General features: G+C 46.5%; 1 protein-coding gene across 1 annotated transcript; it reads right to left on the reverse strand.

The window, feature by feature from the left end:
- Nucleotides 1-1,514: 1,514 nt before the first annotated feature.
- muc2.1 (mucin 2.1) lies at nucleotides 1,515-22,893 on the reverse strand. Its single transcript, XM_029251929.1, has 41 exons — nucleotides 22,616-22,893; nucleotides 22,313-22,427; nucleotides 21,982-22,072; nucleotides 21,587-21,720; nucleotides 21,277-21,493; nucleotides 20,883-21,008; nucleotides 20,546-20,660; nucleotides 20,265-20,403; nucleotides 20,041-20,154; nucleotides 19,805-19,871; nucleotides 19,497-19,634; nucleotides 19,157-19,321; nucleotides 18,745-18,839; nucleotides 18,531-18,657; nucleotides 18,153-18,408; nucleotides 17,951-18,003; nucleotides 17,718-17,818; nucleotides 17,441-17,592; nucleotides 17,206-17,344; nucleotides 16,903-17,013; nucleotides 16,616-16,795; nucleotides 16,197-16,436; nucleotides 15,767-15,923; nucleotides 14,233-14,377; nucleotides 7,472-7,659; nucleotides 7,127-7,374; nucleotides 6,188-6,371; nucleotides 5,649-5,856; nucleotides 5,270-5,445; nucleotides 4,627-4,693; nucleotides 4,350-4,450; nucleotides 4,023-4,054; nucleotides 3,756-3,933; nucleotides 3,440-3,544; nucleotides 3,277-3,317; nucleotides 3,055-3,177; nucleotides 2,765-2,863; nucleotides 2,547-2,675; nucleotides 2,352-2,391; nucleotides 1,926-2,049; nucleotides 1,515-1,719 (listed from the first exon to the last, which is right to left on the reverse strand). Exons 1-41 carry the CDS (start codon nucleotides 22,891-22,893, stop codon nucleotides 1,515-1,517), a joined length of 5,703 nt encoding a protein of 1,900 aa, XP_029107762.1.
- Between the last annotated feature and the right edge of the window lie 3,282 nt (nucleotides 22,894-26,175).

Raw genomic sequence — 26,175 nt, forward strand, 5'->3', positions numbered from 1 at the left:
GACAGACCGAGGTATGTGAAGAGGTTTGTAGCATCTCGGGGTCATACATCTTCTGACTAACTGGACATACAATTCCTCAGATGTGTCTTTTAACCTACCGCACTCAGTACACCTAGTATTCCCTGCCTATTGTGTGTGTGTGTGTGTGTGTGCGTGTGTATGGGTGCTCTGAGAGGTGAGCTGAGGTCGGGTGGATTAAATATTAATTTACTGGAGGGTAGATTTTTTTCGGTAAAAGACTTGGCTTTAAGGAAGTTTAAAGAAAAAAGTCTCCGATAGCACAGTCCATATTTGCCCACAGATGACTGTAAAATAAACAAATCTTTTCTATTTGGTTTTTTGGAAATGTATTGCTCTTGTGCGTACCACTTTATAGCCGGTAAAATTTCCGTGAGGAACGGACCAGACGGTCATAATGTCCTCCCGGTGTGTTGCAAAAGGAGGAGACGCAGCGTGAAGACGAGGAGCTTCGGGAGTTCGTCACCGCGCCGCTGCTGTGCGTATCGTAAACCTGTACGTGACAAGAAAAAAAACATTGTGCAATATCGTGTCTGTCTGATGCCGTGGCATTTTCCTCCAGGACAAATCAAGCCAGCTGTCCTGCAGGAGACGTTTGCGTTTCCGTATCTGGATCAGGTCTATTTCATGGGCCTACAGGGGTCTTCTGAAGTGTAGCCCGGAGGCACAGAAGAGCCCGCATCCTGTGTGTAGACGAGGTGTTGCCTCTTGGCTGTCACTTTAGGAATGTGGAGCCAGTGCTGAGCAAACAAGGCAGAGCCGATACACCCATCGAGGTCATTGTGACGCGGGAAGAGTGTGTTCCACACCTGTGCCTGTGTGTAACAGCGGTGTGTTACTGCGCAGATGTAGTCAGAGAACGATATCTGTTGGGAAACCAAGTGTATTCCTCGTGGTCCTTCTAGTAGTTAATGCTCCATGAAGCCTGGCATGACCTGAGTGACCATATAGATAGACTTAATTAGGTAGTTAGACTTCTTCTAACACGGAGCTCTAAGGGTCATCACCTTAACTTTCCTGTTTCATTAACTGTGGGTTTGTGGAACAAAAAGGAATAAGTTCAGCACCAGTTCCTTAACACTTGATGTTTATGGAAATCTTTCGGGAGAACTTCATCTCTGTGAGCCCTGTATTAATATGCTATTTCACTCCCTTGTCCCTGGCGGGCTCTTTGTCTTCGTCTTTTTCAGAGCCGTGTAGACAGGTGGACAGGTAGGTGGCCAGGTGTGTGCGTGAATGAAATGCAGCAGGTTTTGCTGATGCCATCTTGTGGCAGGGTGAAGGATGCACACACACACACATCTTATACACACGTTTTAAAAAAAGTCAGACAGTGATGTTTTGAAGGTGCATCTTTAATAGCGTAAGCAAAATTCAGGTGCTCATTATTCTTCGGTTTCTAAATGCACAGCATACACAATAATATTAGATAGCAGCAGCGGTAGCTAAAATGAGAAGGTAGAGTTTTCTTCACACCGGGATCCAGGGAGGATCCATCACTCCTGGTCAATCAGGGGCAAGAGCTGTACTGCGCCCACATCCAGGCAGTGAGTGGGGTTGCAACTGCACTCCTCCACATGGATATATGTATATGGCACCATGTCACCGTTGAGACACTGCAGGTTGACGGTGCGGTTGCTGGTGCGAGACTCCTGGCAGCAGGTGCACGTATGCATCATGGCAGACACTTCACTGGAGTACCTGCAGGGGGCAGTAACGGGGTGACCGGAGTCCCACACTTCTACTGCAGACGTGATCATTGTATCGTGACTTATGATTGTCACGTCATCGTTACGTGAGCTTAGCAAAACTAAAAATAAAGTGTTGTGAGCCGTGAAAAGGGACCCTCCTTGTCTACATCTGCCTGTGTCTGTTTCTGTGTGTGTGCGGTTTGTGTGAGCACTCACCTGGTGAAGGTGTTACATGCTCCCTGGCAGTAGGTCATTTCCACCTGGGTGGCAGACTGGCACTTTTCGTGGACGATATAGAGCGTTTGGCTCTCCACCTTGCATGCCCTCTCCTTCTCCACACCTGTGAGAGGAGACAGTGTTGTGAGGGGTGTGCCGATGAGAGGGGCCACTGCTACCAGCTTTAACAAGCTCCTCCCACACAGGAAAACAAAACCCAAGCGTTGTGGAGTGGTTACCGTCACCCGTAACAAGCTGGAAATGTCACGACAATTCTTTTTCTTTTTCTCTTTGTCATTAGCTGCATGATGCGGAAGAATGAAATTGGAATAGACTGAAGATTGCAAGGTTCCTGTGTTACGACAGGCATCAAAAAGACAGGATGCAGGCCAGCTTCTCAACATCCTTCGTGGATGTGTTACTTACAAACTTTGCAGCAGCCGTCAGCAGCCGTTTGTATTGTGCCCTGAAGAGAGCAGAAACACAGTGAAAGTCACTGGATCATAACAAACTGGATGATGACAAATCTGACAAAAAATTTCATACGCACTACACTGTGTCAGCCCCTTGAGCTCAAGGCAGTGTGTGTAGGGTCCCAGTGTTAAACGTGCTCATGCTCACCGGTCTGCAGTTGTCCTCATAGAATGGTGGACACTGGATGGTGGAGATGGTGCTGACGAAGGTGCCAGCGATGCTCATGCAGCCGTACACCTGGCACTTGTTGCTTGAAGGTGACCAGGTCTCTCCATGCTGGGGGGTGGGATCGGGGGGGGGCACACAAATGAATTTCACTGTGCGTTCAGGTGATCCCTGACCCAAGGTGGTGAAGATGCTCCTACCTTCAGCTGATGTGTTGTGCCGTTGACGTCAATGATGCAGTGGGTTTGAATGCACCTGCCACAGCACTCGTCTTCGCTTACTTCTACGTACTTGTAGCCCTGGATGGGGGGGACATGACAGCTGTTTTAACAGAAAGTATGTCTACGCTCAATATGCACGTCCATCTCTGACTTCTCTCACAAGATAACTGGAAGAACATAACTGTAGTTCACTAGTGGGGTATCTTTCAGAAATTGTCCTTGCCATTCACCAGGTAATGAGCTTTCAAGTTCCACAATCCCATGCTTACCAGGCCACAATTATCATTGCAGATTAGCGGGACACATTCGATCTTGTAGAGCTTGCTTTTGGGGTCCACTATTGTAGTGCAAGTGCAGTTCTGACAGCCAGCCATGATCACTGTGGCGTCGGGCTGGCCAGGAACATGGAGTTAGTTAGTGCCACAGCTTTGTTTCACCACCACAGGACAGCTTCCTTATTGCAGCATAAAGGTGTGATAACCCATGATTACCTGATATTCTGTTTCCTTGTACACGCAGACTTGCTTTGGCACTGAGTACAGAAGAAAAACAGAAATTCATCCTTGATCCAGAGAGAGGAAGTCAGCAGCAGACAATGAAAACAAAACAACAAGGAGGCAGGCTCAGCAAGGGAGAAAAAGGTGAGGGTAATACCGCATGTGTGCTCAGCACAACACTTCCCAGAGGGCACGGAGACCTGTGGCGTGTAACCGGCAGCACAGGTGATGTCCTTTTCAGGGCAAGTGCTGCCATCACAACCTGGAGCAGAACCAGGAAAAGTCAGACTCTTTGGCACCCTGTCCAGTGAAGAACAGAACTAAACAGGTGAGACACACTAAAACGTTAACTGTCACTTATTTACTCATAAATCGTCATCTAGGCCTTTGGTTATTTGGATTTTCTAAGTGGATGGATGTTATAATGAAACGTTCATTGCTGTCAGTCATCCCACAGAGTCAGTGGGTCTTACGGCAAATGAGGATATGGCAGCAGGGGTCTGAGGGGTTAGTCTCATTGATCAGGATGAAGCCTGGCTCGCTGCAGCTGGTCAGGGTTGGGGCGGGACACTCTTTGGGCCGGCATTTCACCGTCTTGGTGGATTTCTCGCACATGCAGTCCTGGCAGTTGTACTCAAACACCTCGTCAAACTGCAAAGATCAATTGCAGTCTTTAAACATACTGTCCCAACATTCCCCAAGACAGTGAGATGAAGGGCATGAGAGCGATGCAAACACACCTCTCGAGACACGCCGTCTGGGTCCAGGCATCCTACGGAGAAAGTAATGTGGGTTAGTACATTGCTGAGAACAAAATCATCTGCCCCTTCAGGAAGCTGCAATTTTATCACTCTCTACAAATAAATTCCATCTCCAATTACATTTAATACTTAATATGTCTCCAAAATAAGATCATTAATCTAATTCTCTCTTGACCATCACGTTCTCAATAAATATTCTCATCTCCTTGTGTGTAGGACCTGAGTTAAATTCTGCCTCCCAAGCCTATGGGTGACTTGTTATTCCTACAGGATATTGAGTTGAAGCAGTAGTCTCAGGCCACACACCACACTTCTCCACACAGATGTCAGACTCCTTGCTGAAGAGCTTCATGCCGTCAGGACAGAAGCAGCCTTCCGTCACAATGTTGGAAACAGGCTCGTCAGGCCTAATGGGAAATAGATCCCAAAAGGGCCATTAGTGCTAATAATGTGAATGAATACTTTATTCACCAACATTCAGATACTAGCAAGTTCATGAAAATGTTTCACCTGTGAGTTAATACAAACTGCAAGAATGGCTGTAAAATACTTTTTAGCCATGCTCATCTTTACAAAGACATACTCGTTGCATGTTGGTTGCTCCACAGGTCCACATGGGTTGTAGACCTTGCCCACCGGGCAATTTGCAGCTGAAAAAGAAAGCAGGACCTCCACTGAGAATTTATCTTCAACTTGAGTGGACACCAAGGCACTGCTTTCGAAGTGCTCGTGTTCATAATCGTTTCGTTTAGACGCCTCCAACTCTGCCTAATTAAACTATACTTCAGTACCCTGCTCATGTGAAGAAAACAGGAGTACCACCGGATTAGGGTTCGGGACAGGGACCACGCTCTTAGTAGCTACCCCTAAGTACTGGGCAGGATGACATAGTGCAGCGCTCATAACTAATATAGTAGCTCACAGCTCATAGTGAATCACATTTACTCAGACTGGAATGTATAGGATTGAGGAAGAGCATCTACTGCTTAAGTGACTTGATGTCCAGCCTTTGCATTATGTAAATGTAGTCCCCTTCAAGAGTGTGCAGTGCTCAACATCACGCCCTTTTATTCAAAACACTCTGATGTGCCTAATCAGTTCACTTTCATCAATATTCATAACAGCCTCTGGAGTTTTGTAACATGATTTATATGCTATAGAGTGACTTTTCAGAGGTCTGTGGGGCGTCCAGCAATGTGTTGCTCTTGTCAGAGAGGCTTGCCTACCGCAGTTGGTGGTGTAGTTCCTCCAGTAGACACAGACCCCAACTTGGGCACAGGCAGCAGCGTAGCTCTGGAGGCTGGTGCACTCCACTGTGGGGTTGGACATGTGGCAGCTGTCAAACACACAGCCCTTGTGGAAGTTTTCAGGGGAGATCAGGTCGTGGCACTTGGCAAACACGCTGCAGATGCAAAATTAAAGGTCCAGGAGTGAATCACGAGTCAGGGTGTGGCTTCCTTACCTCTACGTGAGTCATCTGGTCATTTCCCCAAGAGGAGGTTTGAGCATTTAGGTGCTCATAGACTTTGAAATAATAAGACGGTGTGAGAGCAAGCCATCTAGTTGCAGGATTTTCGAATCGAGGAGTGCCACAGGGCTGCCTACCTGCTCTTCAGCATTTCACAGATGGAGTCAGAGGTGCATGGTTTGGATGTGACTTCAGGGACTGGAAGGCTGGGAACAGTGGGAGGTACAGTGCAGTCGGGCCTGTGGAAGTCGGAGACGGGCCAGTAGTCTCCCATCACGGCACAGCTCTCCACCAGCTGGCCACTGGGAAGCATGCAGTCGTCCGCCTGGTTGTTGTTGCATGTGCCTGTAAGAAGGACCCATATACTCAGCCTGCTGCCTTCCCGTGCCTCAAAGATAAAGCCTTTGCTCTAGATTTTCCTTTCAGGTTAAAATACCCAAAGGTCTCTGCATGAGATGATTTCAGTTACACAAATAGATGTAAAAAATGTGAAAACAAACGATAACCTTCTAGCAACTGCTGGTATATTTATGGGATTGGTGGCTCAAAGCATCCCAGGAAGTAAAGAGCATAAAGTTTAACACAGGCTCCTGCTTATGCTAAGAAGTACTCCCTGATTAGAAATACCTTGCTAAACACCATACTCAGAAGATCTGTGTATCTGCAAGCTGCTTACCACACTGTCCCTGTGTGTTATTTCCAAAGAACCTGAAAGGCAGGTTGATGCTAAAGCCAGTGACACCAAATGTCACCACCACTTGCACAGAGGGGATCTCCAGGACCAGACTGAGGCCCGTATGCAGGACCTTCACTCCTTTGTGGGTGTAGGGCAGTTTAACAGGCACACTGTCCACAATAGCCTGGAAGAAGCAAAAACAATGTTACTGTGGTAATCTTATTACCTTTTTTCTTTTCGAACAACAGTGCAAAACCTTGTGTCACTTTATTGTGGAGTCTTTTTAACGCTGCATGGGACCGTTCAGCTGATGGCCATGGGTGGCCAGGTACAGTCAATCTTCCAGCTTTCTGCAAACCACTGTGAGCTCAGAGAGTTCAGTGGGTTTGGTCAACGCTGGTGGATCACGTGACATCTGGTCAGAGAGAACGCTGTTTTCCAGGATAGTCCTGGTGTAACTTGTACGTTATGAAAATGCAAAAGATTTATGAATAGATCTCAGCAACCTAACAGCCTAACAGATAGTGACAACCTAGCAGATACACCAAGTATCAGAATACACCAAATGAAGTCTCTGATTTTGAAAAGGTGCAGTACAGTATCATACAAGGATGTGTATTTTGCCAAGAGCCAAAAGAAAAGGCTACATTATTTCTCTCATTTTAATAAGTCACACTGCTAAACTTATACAGCTCAGGTTTGGTTGTTAAAAGTAACTCTGTGGAAGCCTTTTCCCAACATTATAAGATGTAACTTTACCTATGACAAATCTGGTAATTAGTTATCGTTCAGACTTTTGAACTAAATATTGATTTGTTGATATTTTCATAGTATCACTCTGACTGATGGAGGTGAAGACATTTATCTAAGGGAGACCAAGGACTCCAAGCCTTTGACCTCAAGATTAGAACAATGAAGAATACTGCTGACGGAACTGACCTCCATCTTGGCAGCGCCAATGAGATTGTGGTTCTTGAGTGTGATGACCTGTATGCCGTAGGACACAATGATGGATCTTGGGCAGGAGACTTCCTCCTCTGGGTCACAGTTGACATTATCTACGTAAATTTTCACATGGTACTTGGGTGTTTTTTCCTCCATCAGCACATATGTGCAGTTCCCTTGGAAGCTATAGAAGAGCCCGTCGAAGGTGATGTAGTGAGGATCGCCCCAGCCTTCACAGTAGCCTGCAGAGGAACAGCAAGACCTTGAACTGCTGCCTAAACCACCACTGAAGCCTGTTGAAATGGTGCCTCGGCCACTCGTGTAGCTTGTACTACTCACAGTCGCACGCATAATGCTGACAGCAGTAGTGTTCGTCGTACACCAAAACTGGCTTCTTCTTATTGGCACAAGTGATTTCCTCTAGGGGGGGGCATTCGTACGGGATTATTTCAATCGTGTTGTTCTCAATGCACCTGGCCAGCGTGCAGTTGCAGATTAAGAACGTCTCATTTTTCTGAAATTTAGGAGGAAATCACGAAAAGAACAATTTCTTTAGTGTTGCAGAGCGAAGTAGTACACAGTCCTACACTGCAAGCGATTTAAAGTCTCCAGTGCACCTGAAACACATCTTTGGACTGTGGGAGGAAACCCACACAAACGTGGAGAGTAGGTGCAGAAGCCCAGAAGCTGCGAAGCACTAGCTCTAGCTGCTGTGTTATTGAGTCATCAGTATGTCTCAAGAATATCAAGAATCAGAAAATAATTTTTAACATTGGTGCCTACATGTTACTTTTTCGGGGAAGGAATTGGTTGTGCGTGATTTTTTACTGCTCATTGAAAACCTTACTGGTTTTCAATCCAGGTGCTGATGTTATAACCAATTTGTTACATACATGTTAGATACACGGTGTCTGAACTGCTTGTCCCATACGGGGTCACGAGGAGCCGGAGCCTAATCCGGCAACACAGGGCATAAGGCTGGAGGGGGAGAGGACACACCCAGGACGGGACACCAGTCCTTCACAAGGCACCCCAAGGGGGACTTGAACCCCAGACCCACCGGAGAGCAAGACCTGGTCCAACCCACTGCGCCACTGCGCCCTCCCCTCATGTTAGATACACTTAAAACAATTAAAGGGTTGATTGTTACACATATACTGTAGGTTAAACAGTACAGTAAAGGTGTAACTAACTCATTCAGTTTTTGTTTATTATCAAGAATGACCTACTATCTGAAAAGTTGCTTTGGTACACCTCCAATAGTTTTCTTATACTCAGGCCAATTTATTCTCATATTAATGCAGAAATATTTTTATTTAAAGCTGCATATTCAAATACGATTATTTAACACCTCAGGAGTAACAAAACCATTTGCAGGGGAACCTCTGTTTTCAGTGTTTCCATTCATTCAGGTGTAAGGTCAGACAACTCACCATTTTGTTCCACTCAGGGCAATCGGGTGCTGGGGTCAGAGTCGTGGTTGGGATCATTGGAGTTGTGGTTGGGATCATTGGAGTCGTGGTCGAGTAACAGAGTGTTGTACTATTGTCAATTTTACACGTACCAGAACACTTTATAGTCAGGCACATCCCTGCCCCGATATCTGTCATATTCAGTATTGTGTCCCCTGGAAAAGGAAACAAACCTTTCACTTATTTCAAATAAAAAAGAAAGCAGCAGAAAGCAAACTTCATGAAGCAGATCTATCTACTGATCAAAGTGGAAGTGTGTTCATATATACAAACACAAGCACGCTTATATAGTCATGCAGCATAATGTAAACTGGCTGTGTGCTTGAACAAACAGGGAAGACTATAAAACTATGTGAAAACTACTTTTAGTGGTTTATGAATAGTCTCTGAATAATCTGTGTTTATATGTGAGTTATCATTATTACCTCTGATTAATTTTAATGTGGTAATGTTGTGTGAAAGTTGTATTTAAAAAGACACAAGAATTGTAAACATACCAGGTTTGTAGTGTTTTCCTGAAAATTCACAGAAACATGATGGAGTAGTAGAGCTTGTAGGAGAGGTCTCTACCACATTCTCTCCTGTTGGGGGGATTGTGGGCGTGGATCCAGTTATTACTTCCATGGGTGTTACTATGGTGGTTGTTGATGGTGATGGTGGTTCTGTAGTTGTGGTTGTGGTTGTTGACGGTGTTGGTGGTTCTGTAGTTGTGGTTGTAGTAGTGGTTGTGGTTGTTGATGGTGTTGGTTGTTCTGTAGTTGTGGTTGTAGTGGTGGTTGTGGTTGTTGTTGATGGTGTTGGTGATTCTGTGCTTGTTGTGGTTGTTGATGGTGTTGGTGGTTTTGTAGTTGTGGTTGGAGTGGTGGTTGTGGTTGTTGATGGTGTTGGTGGTTTTGTAGTTGTGGTTGATGTTGATGGTGTTGGTGGTTCTGTAGTTGTGGTTGCAGTGGTGGTTGTGGTTGTTGATGGTGTTGGTTGTTCTGTAGTTGTGGTTGTGGTTGTGGTTGTTGTTGACGGTGTTGGAGGTTCTGTGCTTGTTGTGGTAGTTGATGGTGTTGGTGGTTCTGTAGTTGTGGTTGCAGTGGTGGTTGTGGTTGTTGTTGATGGTGTTGGTGGTTTTGTAGTTGTGGTTGGAGTGGTGGTTGTGGTTGTTGATGGTGTTGGTGGTTTTGTAGTTGTGGTTGATGTTGATGGTGTTGGTGGTTCTGTAGTTGTGGTTGACGGTGTTGGAGGTTCTGTGCTTGTTGTGGTTGTTGATGGTGTTGGTGCTTCTGTAGTTGTGGTTGATGTTGATGGTGTTGGTGGTTCTGTGCTTGTTGTGGTAGTTGATAGTGTTGGTGGTTCTGAAGTTGTAGTTGTGGTTGTTGTTGATGGTGTTGGTGTTTCTGTAGTTGTGGTTGATGGTGTTGGAGGTTCTGTAGTTGTAGTTGTGGTTGTTGATGGTGTTGGTGTTTCTGTAGTTGTGGTTGTTGTGGTGGTTGTGGTTGTTGTTGATGGTGTTGGTGATTCTGTAGTTGTGGTTGATGGTGTTGGAGGTTCTGTGCTAGTTGTGGTTGTTGTGGTGGTTGTGGTTGTTGATGGTGTTGGTGGTTCTGTAGTTGTAGTTGTGGTTGTTGATGGTGTTGGTGGTTCTGTAGTTGTGGTTGTTGTGGTGGTTGTGGTTGTTGATGGTGTTGGTGGTTCTGTAGTTGTGGTTGTTGATGGTGTTGATGGTTCTGTAGTTGTGGTTGTTGTGGTTGTTGATGGTGTTGGTGGTTCTGTAGTTGTGGTTGTTGATGGTGTTGATGGTTCTGTAGTTGTGGTTGTTGTGGTTGTTGATGGTGTTGATGGTTCTGTAGTTGTGGTTGTTGATGGTGTTGGTGATTCTGTAGTTGTGGTGGTTGATGGTGTTGGTGGTTCTGTAGTTGTTGTGGTTGATGGTGTTGGTGGTTCTGTAGTTGTGGTTGTTGTGGTGGTTGTGGTTGTTGATGGTGTTGGTAGTTCTGTAGTTGTGGTTGTTGTGGTGGTTGTGGTTGTTGATGGTGTTGATGGTTCTGTAGTTGTGGTTGTTGATGGTGTTGGTGATTCTGTAGTCGTGGTTGGAGTGGTGGTTGTAGTGGTTGATGGTGTTGGTGGTTCTGTAGTTGTGGTTGTTGTGGTGGTTGTGGTTGTTGATGGTGTTGGTGGTTCTGTAGTTGTGGTTGTTGATGGTGTTGGTGGTTCTGTAGTTGTTGTGGTTGATGGTGTTGGTGGTTCTGTAGTTGTGGTTGTTGTGGTTGTTGATGGTGTTGGTGGTTCTGTAATTGTGGTTGGAGTGGTGGTTGTGGTTGTTGTTGATGGTGCTGGTGATTCTGTAGTTGTGGTGGTTGTGGTTGTTGATGGTGTTGATGGTTCTGTAGTTGTGGTTGTAGTGGTTGATGGTGTTGGTGATTCTGTAGTTGTGGTGGTTGTAGTGGTTGATGGTGTTGGTAGTTCTGTAGTTGTGGTTGTTGTGGTTGTTGAGGGTGTTGGTGGTTCTGTAATTGTGGTTGGAGTGGTGGTTGTGGTTGTTGTTGATGGTGCTGGTGATTCTGTAGTTGTGGTGGTTGTGGTTGTTGATGGTGTTGATGGTTCTGTAGTTGTGGTTGTAGTGGTTGATGGTGTTGGTGATTCTGTAGTTGTGGTGGTTGTGGTTGTTGATGGTTCTGTAGTTGTGGTTGTTGATGGTGTTGGTGATTCTGTAGTCGTGGTTGGAGTGGTGGTTGTAGTGGTTGATGGTGTTGGTGGTTCTGTAGTTGTGGTTGTTGTGGTGGTTGTGGTTGTTGATGGTGTTGGTGGTTCTGTTGTTGTGGTTGATGTTGATGGTGTTGATGGTTCTGTAGTTGTGGTTGTTGATGGTGTTGGTGATTCTGTAGTCGTGGTTGGAGTGGTGGTTGTAGTGGTTGATGGTGTTGGTGGTTCTGTAGTTGTGGTTGTGGTGGTTGATGGTGTTGGTGGTGTTGGTGATTCTGTAGTCGTGGTTGGAGTGGTGGTTGTAGTGGTTGATGGTGTTGGTGGTTCTGTTGTTGTGGTTGTTGATGGTGTTGGTGGTTCTGTAGTTGTGGTTGTTGATGGTGTTGGTGGTTCTGTAGTTGTGGTGGTTGATGGTGTTGGTGGTTCTGTAGTTGTGGTTGTTGTGGTGGTTGTGGTTGTTGATGGTGTTGATGGTTCTGTAGTTGTGGGTGTTGATGGTGTTGGTGATTCTGTAGTCGTGGTTGGAGTGGTGGTTGTAGTGGTTGATGGTGTTGGTGGTTCTGTAGTTGTGGTTGTTGTGGTTGTTGATGGTGTTGATGGTTCTGTAGTTGTGGTTGTTGATGGTGTTGGTGATTCTGTAGTCGTGGTTGGAGTGGTGGTTGTAGTGGTTGATGGTGTTGGTGGTTCTGTAGTTGTTGTGGTTGATGGTGTTGGTGGTTCTGTAGTTGTGGTTGTTGTGGTGGTTGTAGTGGTTGATGGTGTTGGTAGTTCTGTAGTTGTAGTTGTGGTTGTTGTTGATGGTGTTGGTGGTTCTGTAGTTGTGGTTGGAGTGGTGGTTGTGGTTGTTGTTGATGGTGCTGGTGATTCTGTAGTTGTGGTGGTTGTGGTTGTTGATGGTGTTGGTGGTTCTGTAGTTGTGGTTGTTGATGGTGGTTTTGTAGTTGTGGTTGTGGTGGTTGTGGTTGTTGATGGTGTTGATGGTTCTGTAGTTGTGGTTGTTGATGGTGTTGGTGATTCTGTAGTCGTAGTTGGAGTGGTGGTTGTAGTGTTTGATGGTGTTGGTGGTTCTGTGGTTGTTGAGCTTGTTGATGGTGTTGGTGGTTCTGTAGTTGTGGTTGTTGTGGTGGTTGTGGTTGTTGATAGTGTTGATGGTTCTGTAGTTGTGGTTGTTGATGGTGTTGGTGGTTCTGTAGTTGTGGTTGTTGTGGTGGTTGTGGTTGTTGATGGTGTTGGTGGTTCTGTAGTTGTGGTTGTTGATGGTGTTGGTGATTCTGTAGTCGTGGTTGGAGTGGTGGTTATGGTTGTTGATGGTGTTGGTGGTTCTGTAGTTGTGGTTGTTTGGAGACACGTGCAGCACAGAACGCTAATCTTGTAGTTTAAACATTTATATGGTCTTTCAGTTTGCTCTTCTTTCTTGCATATTAATCCAAAGGAGACATTACAGTGAACCTTCTGCCCCGTAATGCTCACAAACTCCTCTAAACTCATGTTTGGCTCATCTGTTGACCTGCAGTCAATGTCCTCTGGATTCACACAAATATGTTTCCCACTTGCTGTGATATTTTCATATGTCTCCCAGTCACCCTTTTTACTCGAAGGCTTATCTTCATCATACCAGTCTGACCACTCGCATTCTGGAATGCACTGTGTTGTTGGGAATGGGGTTGTGGTTGTCGTGGATGATGGTGTTGGTGGTTCTGTAGTTGTGGTTGTAGTGGTGATTGTGGTTGTTGATGGTGTTGGTGGTGCTGTAGTTGTGGTTGTTGGTGGTGTTGGTGGTTCTGTGGTGGTTGTGGTTGTTGATGGTATTGGTGGTTCTGTAGTTGTGGTTGTTGATGGTGTTGGTGGTTCTGTGGTGGTTGTGGTTGTTGATGGTGTTGGTGGTTCTGTAGTTGTGGTTGTTGTGGTGGTTGTGGTTGTTGATGGTGTTGGTGGTTCTGTAGTTGTGGTTGTTGATGGTGTTGGTGGTTCTGTGGTGGTTGTGGTTGTTGATGGTGTTGGTGGTTCTGTAGTTGTGGTTGTTGTGGTGGTTGTGGTTGTTGATGGTGTTGGTGGTTCTGTAGTTGTGGTTGTGGTTGTTGTTGATGGTGTTGGTGGTTCTGTAGTTGTGGTTGTTGATGGTGTTGGTGGTTCTGTGGTGGTTGTGGTTGTTGATGGTGTTGGTGCTTCTGTTGTTGTGGTGGTTGTAGTGGTTGATGGTGTTGGTGGTTCTGTAGTTGTGGTTGTTGTGGTGGTTGTGGTTGTTGATGGTGTTGGTGGTTCTGTGGTGGTTGTGGTTGTTGATGGTGTTGGTGGTTCTGTAGTTGTGGTTGTTGATGGTGTTGGTGGTTCTGTAGTTGTGGTTGTTGATGGTGTTGGTGGTTCTGTAGTTGTGGTTGTTGTGGTTGTGGTTGTCGGTGTTGTTGTGGAAGGTGAAGAAGGACTTGGGCTTGTTGTTGAACAGCTTTGATTGCTATGTTCCACACTTCCGTTTTTGCAAATGGCTTTGTAGCACATCCCCATGTTGTCAGAAACATCGTAAATAACATCGTTTTCCTTGTATTCCGTGCCATTGTAGACACAGCAGCCTGTGAGTAAAACATATATATAAATCAGAAAAATATTTTTAATACTTGGCACATGTATAAAGTTATTGATGGTATGGAAAATATAGAAATATTACCAGGTTTTGGGCTGCAAATGACACTTCCATTTCCATGACATAAACTACAATAAAATTAAGATTAATTATTACAAATGACTGCAAAGCAGACACCATGCTGTCCTAGCACATTTCCTTAACAGCACTGCGATGCTAAAGAAACGCAATCAAAAACATTTCATTCATCAGTGTTGGAATAGACATTGATGGTTAGCCAGAGGATTTTTAATACTCCAAAATGTGTGAATTAAAAAATATTACAAAAAATATTTCCTTGACCTCTGTGAGCATCTCACCATGATGTGCACTTCTCCCCCGTGGAGACCTCGGCCCCAGGTTGATAGTTTGTCCCGTTGATGTAGCACCCAGGACAGTCCACCACACAAGTGTTGGTGTTGTTATCAAATATCGGCTTGTCGGGCGGACACACCGGGAAACAGCCTGGCGAAGCATCACAGGCGCTTTTATTTTACTCTCATTCCAGACAGCAGACGGATTCTAGCTCGTTCAGTAATTTAATGGTAAAATGTGAGTTATGTTCTATGTACAGTGGGACAGACAAAGTGAGACCAGGTGCCCAGGTGTGCTGATCACGTACCCTCAAGATTGGGAATGGGGTTGGTGCAGATGCCATCTGGGTTGTAGCAGGTCTTATAGCAGGGCTTGTGGCAGGGGCTGTAATGCCACTTGCACTCTTCGGGTTTGTTGTAGTAGTCACAGAAAACAGCTGCGAGCGACAGAAAGTACTCGTTTGTAACAGTTTGTAATTTGCACGTCTCACAGTAGCTTTGGAAAAGAGTAAATATTTACACTGAATTTTGTCTAGTCACATGTTGGAGTAGGTCTGAAAAAAACAGACATTTTTCAAAGATAACTGGCATAATTTAATACACACACACACACACACATTGTCAGAAACCACTCGTCCCAAGCGGGGTCGCAGCAAACCGGAGCCTAACCCGGCAACACAGGGTGCAGGACTGGAGGGGAAGGAGACACACCACGGATGGGACGCCAGTCCGCCGCAAGGCACCCCAAGCGGGACTCGAACCCTAGACCCACCGGAGAGCGGGACCCGGCCAAGCCCGCTGCGCCACCGCACCCCCCCATAATTTAATATATATGTATAAATTCTGTAAATTCGTGGCCAGAATCTGCAGAAAAGCTGGAAAAACTGACAAAATCATTGTAGGAGAGACGTGGTTATTTCCATTAAGTGAAGTGCCACCAGGCTAAATTCAACTCATAGCAACCACTAGCATGGTTTTCACTGTAAGGCATGGTCCTGATAAGGCTGACCATTGCCTACTTCTGCACGTGTCTTTCGCCTGTGGGAGGAACCCTACGCAAGCAATGGGAAGAAGATTCAAACTGCACACAGACTCTTCATACTTGAATTTGGGCATCCCAACATAAACACCTCTGGGCCACATTTCTTATAACAATTTTTGAAAAAAGCAATCTGGCTACACTGATGTGCGTTCAGCCAACTAACAGTAAAGTCGCATTAACACTTATTTTAAATAGTATCTTAATTAACTTTGTAACACACACACACACACACACACACACACACTTTCAGAACCGCTTGTCCCATACGGGGTCACGGGGAACCGGAGCCAACCCGGCAACACAGGGCGTAAGGCCGGAGGGGGAGGGGACACACCCAGGGCGGGACGCCAGTCCGCCGCAAGGCACCCCCAGTGGGACTCGAACCCCAGACCCACCAGAAAGCAGGACCCGGTCCAACCCACTGCGCCCCCCACTTTGTAACACTTTGAAAACTAATAAACTCTTAATGAGTTTGAGTAAAACTGAACATCCACTCACGACAAATGTCTGGGGTCCTCCAGGCCACACAGACGCCGGCCTCGTTGCAGGCCTGTGCGTAGAAGGCCACGGCCGTACAGAAGCACTCGCAGTCGCCCCCTGTGTCACAGGCGCAGGAGTCCGTCACGCAGTTGTCGTAGTACGGCTGCGGATCCACCTGTATGCAGAAGAAACTGTCAAAGACTAGCGGTCTCGAACCCCCTGCATTCCGAGGAGTCCACTGAGAAACTGCTCCGTCTGTGCCGTGTAGTTCCCTTCCTGCTGCTTAAACTTGGGATAAAAATGCTCCCTAGACAGAGACTTTGGTAAAAATGTGGGATTGTTATCCTTGGGTTTTCCATGAATTCTTACTTTTTTCTCATTTTGGATCTTCAGCTGGATTTGGTAAACGCCATTCAGTTCTCACTCTCTACATGGATGTGCTCTGTACCTTCGCATGGCATTCCTTGAAGGTCTCGCCCTTGATGATGCTGCACTGGAGCTTGGCCCAGTTGTGTCTGTGGGGTTTCAGGCTGCAGGGCTCAAGGTCAGCTCCTGCGTCGGGACAGGTCGAAGAAACCTTCCAGCTGTTGGCAAATTCCAGCTGACTGCTAACGGGCAGCAGGCTCTGGGTCTTGAAGTCATTCACGCCGTCCCCATCGTAGTCTCCACAAAGTCCACACACTTCTCCCTGTGATCACATCAGAATCTTAGATTTACCCTGGTTCAACACAGAAGTCTGGTCTGCTGAGCAGTCATGCTAGATTTGCTGTTCAGTTGAGAGTAGCCGTGCAAGGTGTGACCGTACCGAATAAAAAGCTGTCAATGGACGAAATATAGTGTTGTGTAGTAAAAGGTGCTCCCACTAACCATATGCTCTGGCTGCAGGATAATGCGCACAGTAGTTTTGCGGTCCCACAGCACTGTGAGCCCCACGCTGGACTCCACCACCAAGTACAACCCAGCAGTCCTGATTTTGTACTCGACAACTGGGCCTTCCTTGAGGGCGATTTCCTCATAGGTGCCCTCTGCCAGCTTCACTTCTGTTCTCTGTGAGGGCAAAACTCCAGACCTTTACTGCAAGGTACCGTCTACTCTTATTAAAATATGTTGCTACCACGGTGGAGGAAATGAAATGGTGTTCGGGTAACTCTTACCCCAAGGAAAATCCTGACTGATTTTGAGCAGGTTGTTCCAGTAGTTCCACATGGAATGTTCTCTGTGATGATGCCGAAACTGCCTTTGCCTGTCTTATTTCCACACTTGTCCTATGAAACAGAGGGGAACATTTAAACTATTTTGAAATGAAGGTAATTGAGAAAAATTTATATCTCAAGATGTATGCGTGTAAGTATTTGGGTGTGTTTTGTATTTTGTTTAGTAGGGTTTTACATGTAGGAGTGAAAAAAGGTGCAAACGCGATGGTTTATTTTGCTTTGTCACGGCACGTTCGTGTTCACCTGGACAGCCACATAGCCGCATTGGCCACGGAAGCCAAAGTTCATTTCATCAAAGGTGCTGTGGTGGCCGCTGCCGTAGATGGTACAGGTTGCTGGACACTTGTTCTCAGTGCAGTCCCATTTCCCCCTCTTGCAAATGCTGGAGAAACACACAAGCAATCACTTGAGGGCACCAGTGGGTGTCATCTCAGGTGCATCTAGAGCTACAAGTTCTCTGCTGATCTTGAGCGCCTACCACAAGTTGCACTTGGACGAAAGGCTTGTGCCAGAGGCATAGATCTTTCCATCATGGGAGCATGGGCAGTCCTCCTCCCTGACACACTGTCCATTTCCATCATTCAGAAAACCACTGGGGCAAAGACAACCTGACTCACACTCATCGGAGAACTATGGGAATAAAACACGCCTGACATCAGACAACTTCCTTCACTAGTCCAGCACATACCTGGAAAGGCAATGGCAGAAGTAATTTCTTTAATGCACCTTCTTCGCCCAATCTCGGGGATACTTACACATTCTAAGCCCAGGTTCCTGCAGCTCCTTGCGCACGCTAGGCCCATCTCAGCTGGGCTGGCTGTGGAGCAGTTGAAGAACACCTTTGGCTCTGGACAGGCTGTAATGCAGAAACCATATGTCAACCATTGTAAGCAGAGCAACCTATGTAAAAATCCTGAAATTTTTGTTTCCATACACACAGGAAGCACCACTATGTCTCCCTTCCCACGAATACCACCACTCTACTTACCTCCTACACCAGGCTTCCAAGAATGGCAGTGCAGTCTTCCATTGGTGCACACGCTAAAAACACGGAACATCAATCAGGAATCTGTACCTTTTGCAACATAAATTTTTGGTGGTTGCTGCCTGAATCCCTGAATTTTGAGTGTGTAAGTAGACCAAAGCGATATTAATGTGAGAGGTTCGTTTGCACCAGCTATATTACTAACCAGTGTTCATCTTTTATGTTGATGGACTTTCCAGGTTTGACATGTTCACCATTGTGATAGCAGGGACACTTGGCCATTTGTACACAGTGGCCTGTGTGGTCCTGATAGAGGCCCTCCGGGCAGGAGCAGCCATCTACCGGAAGGAAATCCGTGGAGCAGCTCTGGCGCTCAGAGCTCAGGGAGCGGCAGGTGCGCTGGCACCCTTGCAGGTAATCGGAGAAGGTCTGGGATGCTGGGCAGCTCTCTGTGTACGTGTCTGTCCACCATAACAATTGAAAAATTAGGAGCTTTGAATACAAGTTGAGCCATGCTGAGCAGGGACAGAAAGACGCACAAGTAGCTACAAGAAGAACTCTGGGAAGGATCAGCTGTTCTTACCACAGATGTTGGTCCTCCAGTCCTGAAGGGTGATGTTCTTGGCTGTGCACGCCCGCACGTAGGAGGAGAACACTGCACACAGGCAGTCCTGGCTTCTCTCACAGTTACAGCTGGAGTACTTGCACCTCTGCGCACAGAGCCGGTTTCAGAAGCAGGCACCCACCCTGGCTGTTGTCACAATGGACCTCACTGGATATGGAGAAAGTGCACATACCTTGTAGTAGCTTTCGGGGTCTACCATAGCATGGCATGCCGCGAACTTGCTGTCCTTGTTCCTGAGCAACGAGCACCAGTGCTCGGCGTAGTTCTCTGAGAAGGAAAAAAGAGATTATCCTTTAGCTCTAATCCATCTCAGTTGACTCCTGCTAGCCACAACTTCATTCTTTTACACCACAGAGCATTCCTCTTAATGCTTGTCCCTTTGTCATGACAAATCTTGGCACTGACTGGGCTCTGATCACTTGTCCCAGCAGTCAAGGTATTTGCTGGATTCCATGTGGTGGATAGGTTGTCCAGATTATTGCACAGGGTGGTGTAAGTAGAAAATACCAACATCCACAAGTGTAATGGAATGTAATGTAAATGTAAGTGGCTTTGAGGAGCACCAGTAAGAGCAGAGAGCTCACCGTTCTCCATGCTGAGGGAACAGGGGTCATCCAGCCGATCTGTCTTGTCGGGACAGCTGCCCTGGGCCTTCCAGGAGTTGGCGAAGGACGAGGCCGTGCCTTCCACAAGACCTTGAGGGGTCTTCAGGTCATCGTGCAGGGCCATATTGAAGTTCCCACATAGGCCTACACAACAAGTAATCCTGCTGCCTTATCCTGCTTCCAGTAAAATGAATTCTTGGTTTCATGCAGGAAGACTGTACGGTGCTGGTACATGAATTCAAACCCTGGTCAAACGACTACCTTTATTCTGCGAGCTAGAAGTTGTCAGCTTGCTCTGGTATTCACTGCAGTGACTCACCACACATCTTTCCCTGGTAGGCCTGGTCCGTTGTCACATAAAGCTGCATGACAGGAACAAGTTGCACCTGCAGCTGTAACCCAAAGTTGGTCTGCATCAGGATGTGGAAGGAGGAAGGCCTGAAGACTGTCAGGTCAGCTAGAAGCAAGAGGGAAAAAAACCTCATGTGAATTAAACTGATGTACGTGTGTATTTATGCTACCTTTTACTGTTTTTTTTTTACCAATCATATGAGGTTCTGAAGATATAAAGCACATTATACTGTATTTATTAGTGTCATTTATGTGTTTGTATGTTTAAACTCTCACCTGTGCTGTAAGGCAGACTGATCTCCGCATTGTGGCTCACTTTACCGTCAGATTTGAAGACCAGAGCCTAGCATGAGAGAGCGAGAGAGATCTTTTCAGAGCTCCTTGAGAGAAAGCTGTAGGCCCACAGCGCACAGTATGGAGGGGCGGTGACTTTGGCTGTCAATGACACCATCGTACAGCCGATGCATCCCACTGGCTTTATGGGGCGACACCTTTCAGGAAACAGTACTCACATTACTCTTATCATTGTTGAGCAGCACCACAACAGACTTGAGACAGGTGTCTGTCTCTTGGATGCCACAGGGCACCAGCCGGCCCAGCACGGTAAACTTTGAACTGTCACAATCCTGCAAACAGAGGAGGACACATGGGACACCTCGATGATCATGAGTCACTACAAATGGAAGACCCCCCTTTGAAAAGAGAAAGACACGGTTTTACACAATGAGCCGGGCACCTTGGAAAAGACGTAGTAGCAATCTCCGTGGAAGGTGTAGGCTTTCCCATCGTAGGTGGTGATGTGTGAACCTTCTTCAATGGCACACATGCCTGGTATGCTCAGACTCTCACAGGACCACATCCCATGGTGACACGCGCTGGAAGACACAAGGCAGTCGCACGTAAACCAAACCACAGGTGCAGAAGAATGTGAAAGTGAGGAGGAGCCACGGAAAAGCTGCTTTAGGAGAAGACAACTCTCTGAACTCCACGTGAGGGGGAGAAGGGCGTGCTGCGTACCATTCTTCACGCTCTAGGCGCAGCACCTCTCCAGAGTCATAGGCCCTGCCATGGAAACACTGACACTGGTCCTGCGGGATACAGCCTCTCTCCGAAATGTCATCCAGCACCGTTCCTGCAGCAACCGGCACGAGTATGAGTCTCGCAGCCCGGGCAGAGTTAAGTAGTTCATCAACCAGTAAAATTACTTCTAGAGTTTCACGTGGTACAGTAAGTCCCTTTGGAGAAAAGCATCAGCTAGTTAAACGTACATGGTTCATTGATGGGAATGTTGTGCTCCTCTGGAAACGCTTAATATGGCTGCACTTATTAGCAGGGATGGTTAGTGAGCACTGACCTTCAGGGCAGAAACAGCCGTCCATGGTGTGCTCCTCGCACCGCGAGCTGGTGTCTCTGTGAGTGCAGGTGTTGAGACAGGGCGAGCCGCTTTCAGAGTACACCATGTTGTAAGGACATGTCTTCACTGCGGAGACACAAGCAAACACAAAGTCCTCCGTCCATTGGCGGTATTCAATACGATGAATCGACAAAGCAGTCAGACAAATGTCACTGGTGTCTAAGTCACAGGCCCCTTTGAGTTATCTAAAGAACCTCAAAAAAGACAAGGAAGGATGCCCCTAAGACCTAAAACTCTAAGAGCCTCAGAAATAGCATGCGTATTACAACATCAAACTGTAAAGGCCAGGAAGATGGAGGGAATCCAGGAGTGTGGTCACAAAGGAGGGTCGTACCGCAGAATGAGGGTGTCCGCCAGTTTGGAGGAGCGCCCCCAGCATGGGAGCACTGTCGCGAGTACTCGGCAAGGGTGCTGCACAGACAGAAGTCATCCAGGTTGTCTCCACAGCTGCACATGTCCTGGGCACAGGCCTGAATGTAGGGCTCCGGGTTCAAGGTTGCTGCACAGGAGCTCCAGGAGTCTGAATGGAAGAGCTGGGCACAGCGCTCCACCTTGTGAGGAAGAGGCAGAGAGCAGTTGACCGTTAGCAATAAGTGCAGCGGTCCAGACAAAGCAAGGTGACGCCAAGCAGATGTGTTACTGACAAAGCTGGCACAGGCATCAGTGATGCTCCCTTCCTCCTGCTCCTCCTCCTCCTCCTCAGATGGATTCTCGCAGTATTCTGTGGACAGGTGCACCTTCTGCTGGTTGCCAAACTCAATGGCACTGATGTGTCGATCTGCAGAGAGGTGGGATGAGGAAAGCAGCTGAACCGCCACACTAGGAACCACAGAGGTAGCCTGGTGTTGAAGAGCACGTACTGGAAAGTTGAAGGTGCCTGCTATCGAATCCCTGAGTAAAGGTATTTGACCAGAATTAGTGTAGTAAAATAAATATGAATTCAGTGTCTAGGTGTGTCTGGTGTCCTGACTGCACTTCCACGCATGTACTTTTTGTTATTCTTGACTCCAACCACAAATGGTGAAAAGTAACCACTCACCTCCCTGGACGAACTCGTCATACACCGGAATGCCGTTGAAGTCCCCACACAGGCCGCAGGTGCGATTCGCGTATTTGGACTCCAGTTCCACCTGCAGGAGAAAGAACAGGAGGGCTGCATGTCGCTAATGTATCGCAGTTTATCAGTCTGGTTTCCTCGATGGAACCAGCAGAAGTTCAAAGCAGCCTTCTCAACAATGGGAGGTGCATGGTGTTTCATTGCAAGATAATTTATATGTAATAAAGCCAGATTTCAGTGAAGAGCCTTTGCTACAACAAGGTATGAGTACAAATACACTTTCAGCTGAAGTGGTACGAAGAGAGGAGCTCACCATTATGGCATCTTCTTCGTTCCACATGACAGTGAGCCCCAGTTTGGCGCTGAGTCTCGTGTAGGTCGGGTTCCGCTCCAGAAAGACTCCAGAGCCATAGTATGGCATCACGACCCTAAAAGAACCAGTCACAGCCGTGAGCCTCCAGAATCCGAACCTCCAGGAGTTTTACTCGCAATACACACATCTGACAAAAAAGTTAATCACATATTTAATTCACACCATTTTTCTCAAAGCATACAGAAAACAGATTTTCACTTTGTTCATGACCAGTATTTTTCAGAAGTACTCATTTCCGCCTACTTTTCTCCATTGACCGTGACCAGGTTCTTGGTGAGCGTGATGATCAGGTCCTTGATGGTGACCACCACTCTGCTGACAGTCGGGTGACCGTCCACAGGGGCCCTCTTCATGTGCACGGAAAACTCCAGGAAGGACTCGTGACAGTCCGAGGCCAGGTTGTACTCGCACATTCCTGGGTACTGGTATACATCCCCATCGAAGGTCTTGAAGTGGTCTTTTCCCCATGTACTGCAGATGCTGTTGATGTGGTTGTGATCAGGTGCTGTAAAAAATGCCATTTGTTCTTGTTAAGTTGGGGAGAAAACAACACAGAGGCAGCACAGGAGAGGAAAGCAGAATGACTGCATTAGGTGTGAATTTTATTGAGTTCAAAGTACCAACTTTGCAAACCTCAACTAGATTTCAACATGTTGATCATTGTCATTTACGCATTATTAGTTTATACGACCTCTACCTTAACCCGAGTTTTAACTTTGGCGTCTCCAGGGGAAACTCGTGGACCTGATTATCCTTCGTCAAGGTCTTGAAATCATGCCATCGGACAACACGATGTGACATTTGCCTGACAGTGTTCTCCTTCTGGCTGAATCCAGTGTGTGTGCCCATAAACCTGGTGAGTATTACTGCTCTTACCGCTCATGGCTTCCATCGGGATTCCCAAGACAAGCAGGAGAGCCCAGGTGCAGATCCACATTGCTGTCCCCTCCATGGTAGACAGGTGCGGGCTTGAAGTGGCAGGGCAGGAAATGTCCAGGTTTGGTCGAAGGGTCCCTTTATATGCATCGCATCCAGTTCCGGCTCACGCCTAATTACGATGTCCTTATTGAGCGAGGTCACTTTATTGAGTCTCAGCAAACAGACGGCAAAGCGGAGCTGTGGGAAGGGTGCACACACTGCCTCCACCCTGGCGCTCATGGGTGATGGCTGGCTGTGCTTCAGGTGAGGCACTCCTTCCTTCTCTCCTCTCCATGAACCTGCCATGGTGGTCTGGGGTCACTCAGCATGATGCACACGCTGCTGTATTGTGAGGCTCTGTATGTGACATGGAATTAAAACATCTGTTACGGATGGAATGTCATAGTGGCTTGGAGCAAATCAAAATGGTGATACCAACTAATGGGAAATGTTAATGGTGATCTTATTGGGCATCATTTGCCAGTCATTCCACTTTATATATTAATGAGTGAAACACCTTGACCTTGAGCTTCTGAACTTTTTCAGGGACATGTTCTCACATAGAAACCCAGAAGGTCCCAGTAGCTCTACAACAGGGCCGGGTAGTACATGGGACACCTGTCACGCACTTGAACCTGGAACAGTGGTGTAAACAGGATACGAGTCCTATATTCTCAGTGTGGGAGCTATGGGACACTACAAACTACATCTTTAAGAGGTGCGAATCACCTGTGCAGGTGTGTACTCACTGAAGCAGGAGGAGGCTTGACCACAAAAACATATGAGTCTAGGAAGACCTTCTGTACAACGAAGAACCGAACATCAAGCTGTTGTTGTAAAACATAAATCTTGGTAACAGAAGGTTTGGTCTTTATACACCTATAAAGAGGTTATGGCATTTCAGTTGCTGAATGATTCATAAAAATGATAGGAGGTAATATAAACACCACACACAGCAGAGGCTTGAATAAACAGAGATAATTAATGGTTATTTAATCTGCGATAATGAGAAGATGAAGAAAGGAGTCATTGACTTTTTGCGGACAAGCCATATGGTTATCATGTTTTATGGTCAAGGCCTTGGCTGCATGGTAAAAATTTATAACCTGATGGATGGATGGATGGATGGATGGATGGATGGATGGATGGATGGATGGATGGATGATTGTTCGCATAATCTGCATTAGTGTCCAGTGACTGCCTCCCTTGACAGAAGTATAATTTCAAAGTGTCAAAGAAACATTTTAAAAAAATTCTCCGGATACGGAATTGAATAACATCTGTCAAGAACACAAAGATAGTGGTATGTGGAGAAATGAGCACGGATCCAAACAGAACATAGTTACAGTGTAATTGGCTAAACTTAAATTTACTGTTATTTAAGAAAGCAGCAAAGTATTGGGCAATTAAACTTGTGCAAATGTTACCCGACTGGAAGCCTCCGATTAAAGGCGATTGCTGAGAGAGTCAGGAAAAAAAAAAAAAGGATGGTGCATCTTCACTCTAGATTCTGAACTCTTTGGATGTTGGCTGCACGTTTGTCCTGCACTTGACTCCGTGTAGTTTCTAGAAAAAGAAAGCGGACTGGAAGGAGCATTGCGTGAATAAGCTCCAATGTTTCCTATAGTAGGTCTGCGTGTCGTGCTTTAACAGCTTGTAAGTCCTGCTGCTCATCCCAAAACTTGCATAGTTTTTTATTTTCTATTTGAAAACAGAAAGTAACTGGGTCACAGCAGCAAAGGGACAGAATCATTATGTTAAGAATAAACAAACACATCTAAACGCAAGTAAAGGTGGTCCTGTAGTACTAAGAAAGTTCAAAAACATTATTTAATCTTCCAGAGTAAATTATATTTACATGTACATTCATTCATTTAGCAGATGCTTCTCTCCAAAGCGACGAACATATCAGAGAAAAATACTGAGTGCATTACATCATCAGGAGAAGAGATCTGAATGCAGACGCGTGATTCTAGAGTAGTTAATTTATCACATTCCGCTATATGAACCAGTATACATCATATAATTAGCTGCATATACAGCACATTTATCCATTATTAGCCATTATTATTAATTTATCCATTATAAATAAATTTATCAGTTTATCCATTATTACACATTGCATGAACTTAAGAGATCATGGGAGACATGAGTCCATAAGAGGTGAGTTCTAAGACCCTTTTTAACTGTAGACAGAGATTCAGCAGTTCTGAGTGAGCAGGGGAGGTCATTCCACCACATCGGAGCCAGAACCGAGAACCTTTGTGCTTTTGCTTTTGAAGCTTTCGTGCATGGGTCCAGCAAGCGGCCGGAGGTGGAGGAGCGTAGCAGTCTGAATGGGGTGTAGTGGATGATCAGGTGTTGTACTTCCATTGATGGTTTTGTAGGTCATAAGCAGGGTATTAAATTTGGTCCGGGCAGGTATAAGAAGCCAGCGCAGAGAGACGAGGAGGGGAGGTACGTAGGAGCGCTTCGGCAGGCCAAATAGAACTCGTGCAGCAGCATTCTGCAACAGCTCTCGAGGTCTGATGGCAGAGGCTGGAAGGCCAGAAAGGAGAGAGTTGCCGTAGTATCACCATGGCCTGAACCAGGAGTTGCGTAGAGTCTGCTGTAAGATCGGGTGCCACCGTGAGAGAAAAGCGCTCTTTAAAAATAAATTGAGCTGAACTGAATAAGGGCAGCGGTGGCGCAGTGGGTTGGACCACAGTCCTGCTCTCCGGTGGGTCTGGGGTTCGAGTCCCGCTTGGGGTGCCTTGCGGCGGACTGGCGTCCCGTCCTGGGTGTGTCCCCTCCCCCTCCGGCCTTACGCCCTGAGTTGCGGGGTTAGGTTCCAGTTCCCTGCGACCTCATATGGGACAAGCAGTTCAGAAAGTGTGTGTGTGAAT

The sequence above is a fragment of the Scleropages formosus genome, chromosome 5 (assembly GCF_900964775.1).
Source record: "Scleropages formosus chromosome 5, fSclFor1.1, whole genome shotgun sequence".
In the NCBI taxonomy this organism is placed as follows: domain Eukaryota; kingdom Metazoa; phylum Chordata; class Actinopteri; order Osteoglossiformes; family Osteoglossidae; genus Scleropages; species Scleropages formosus.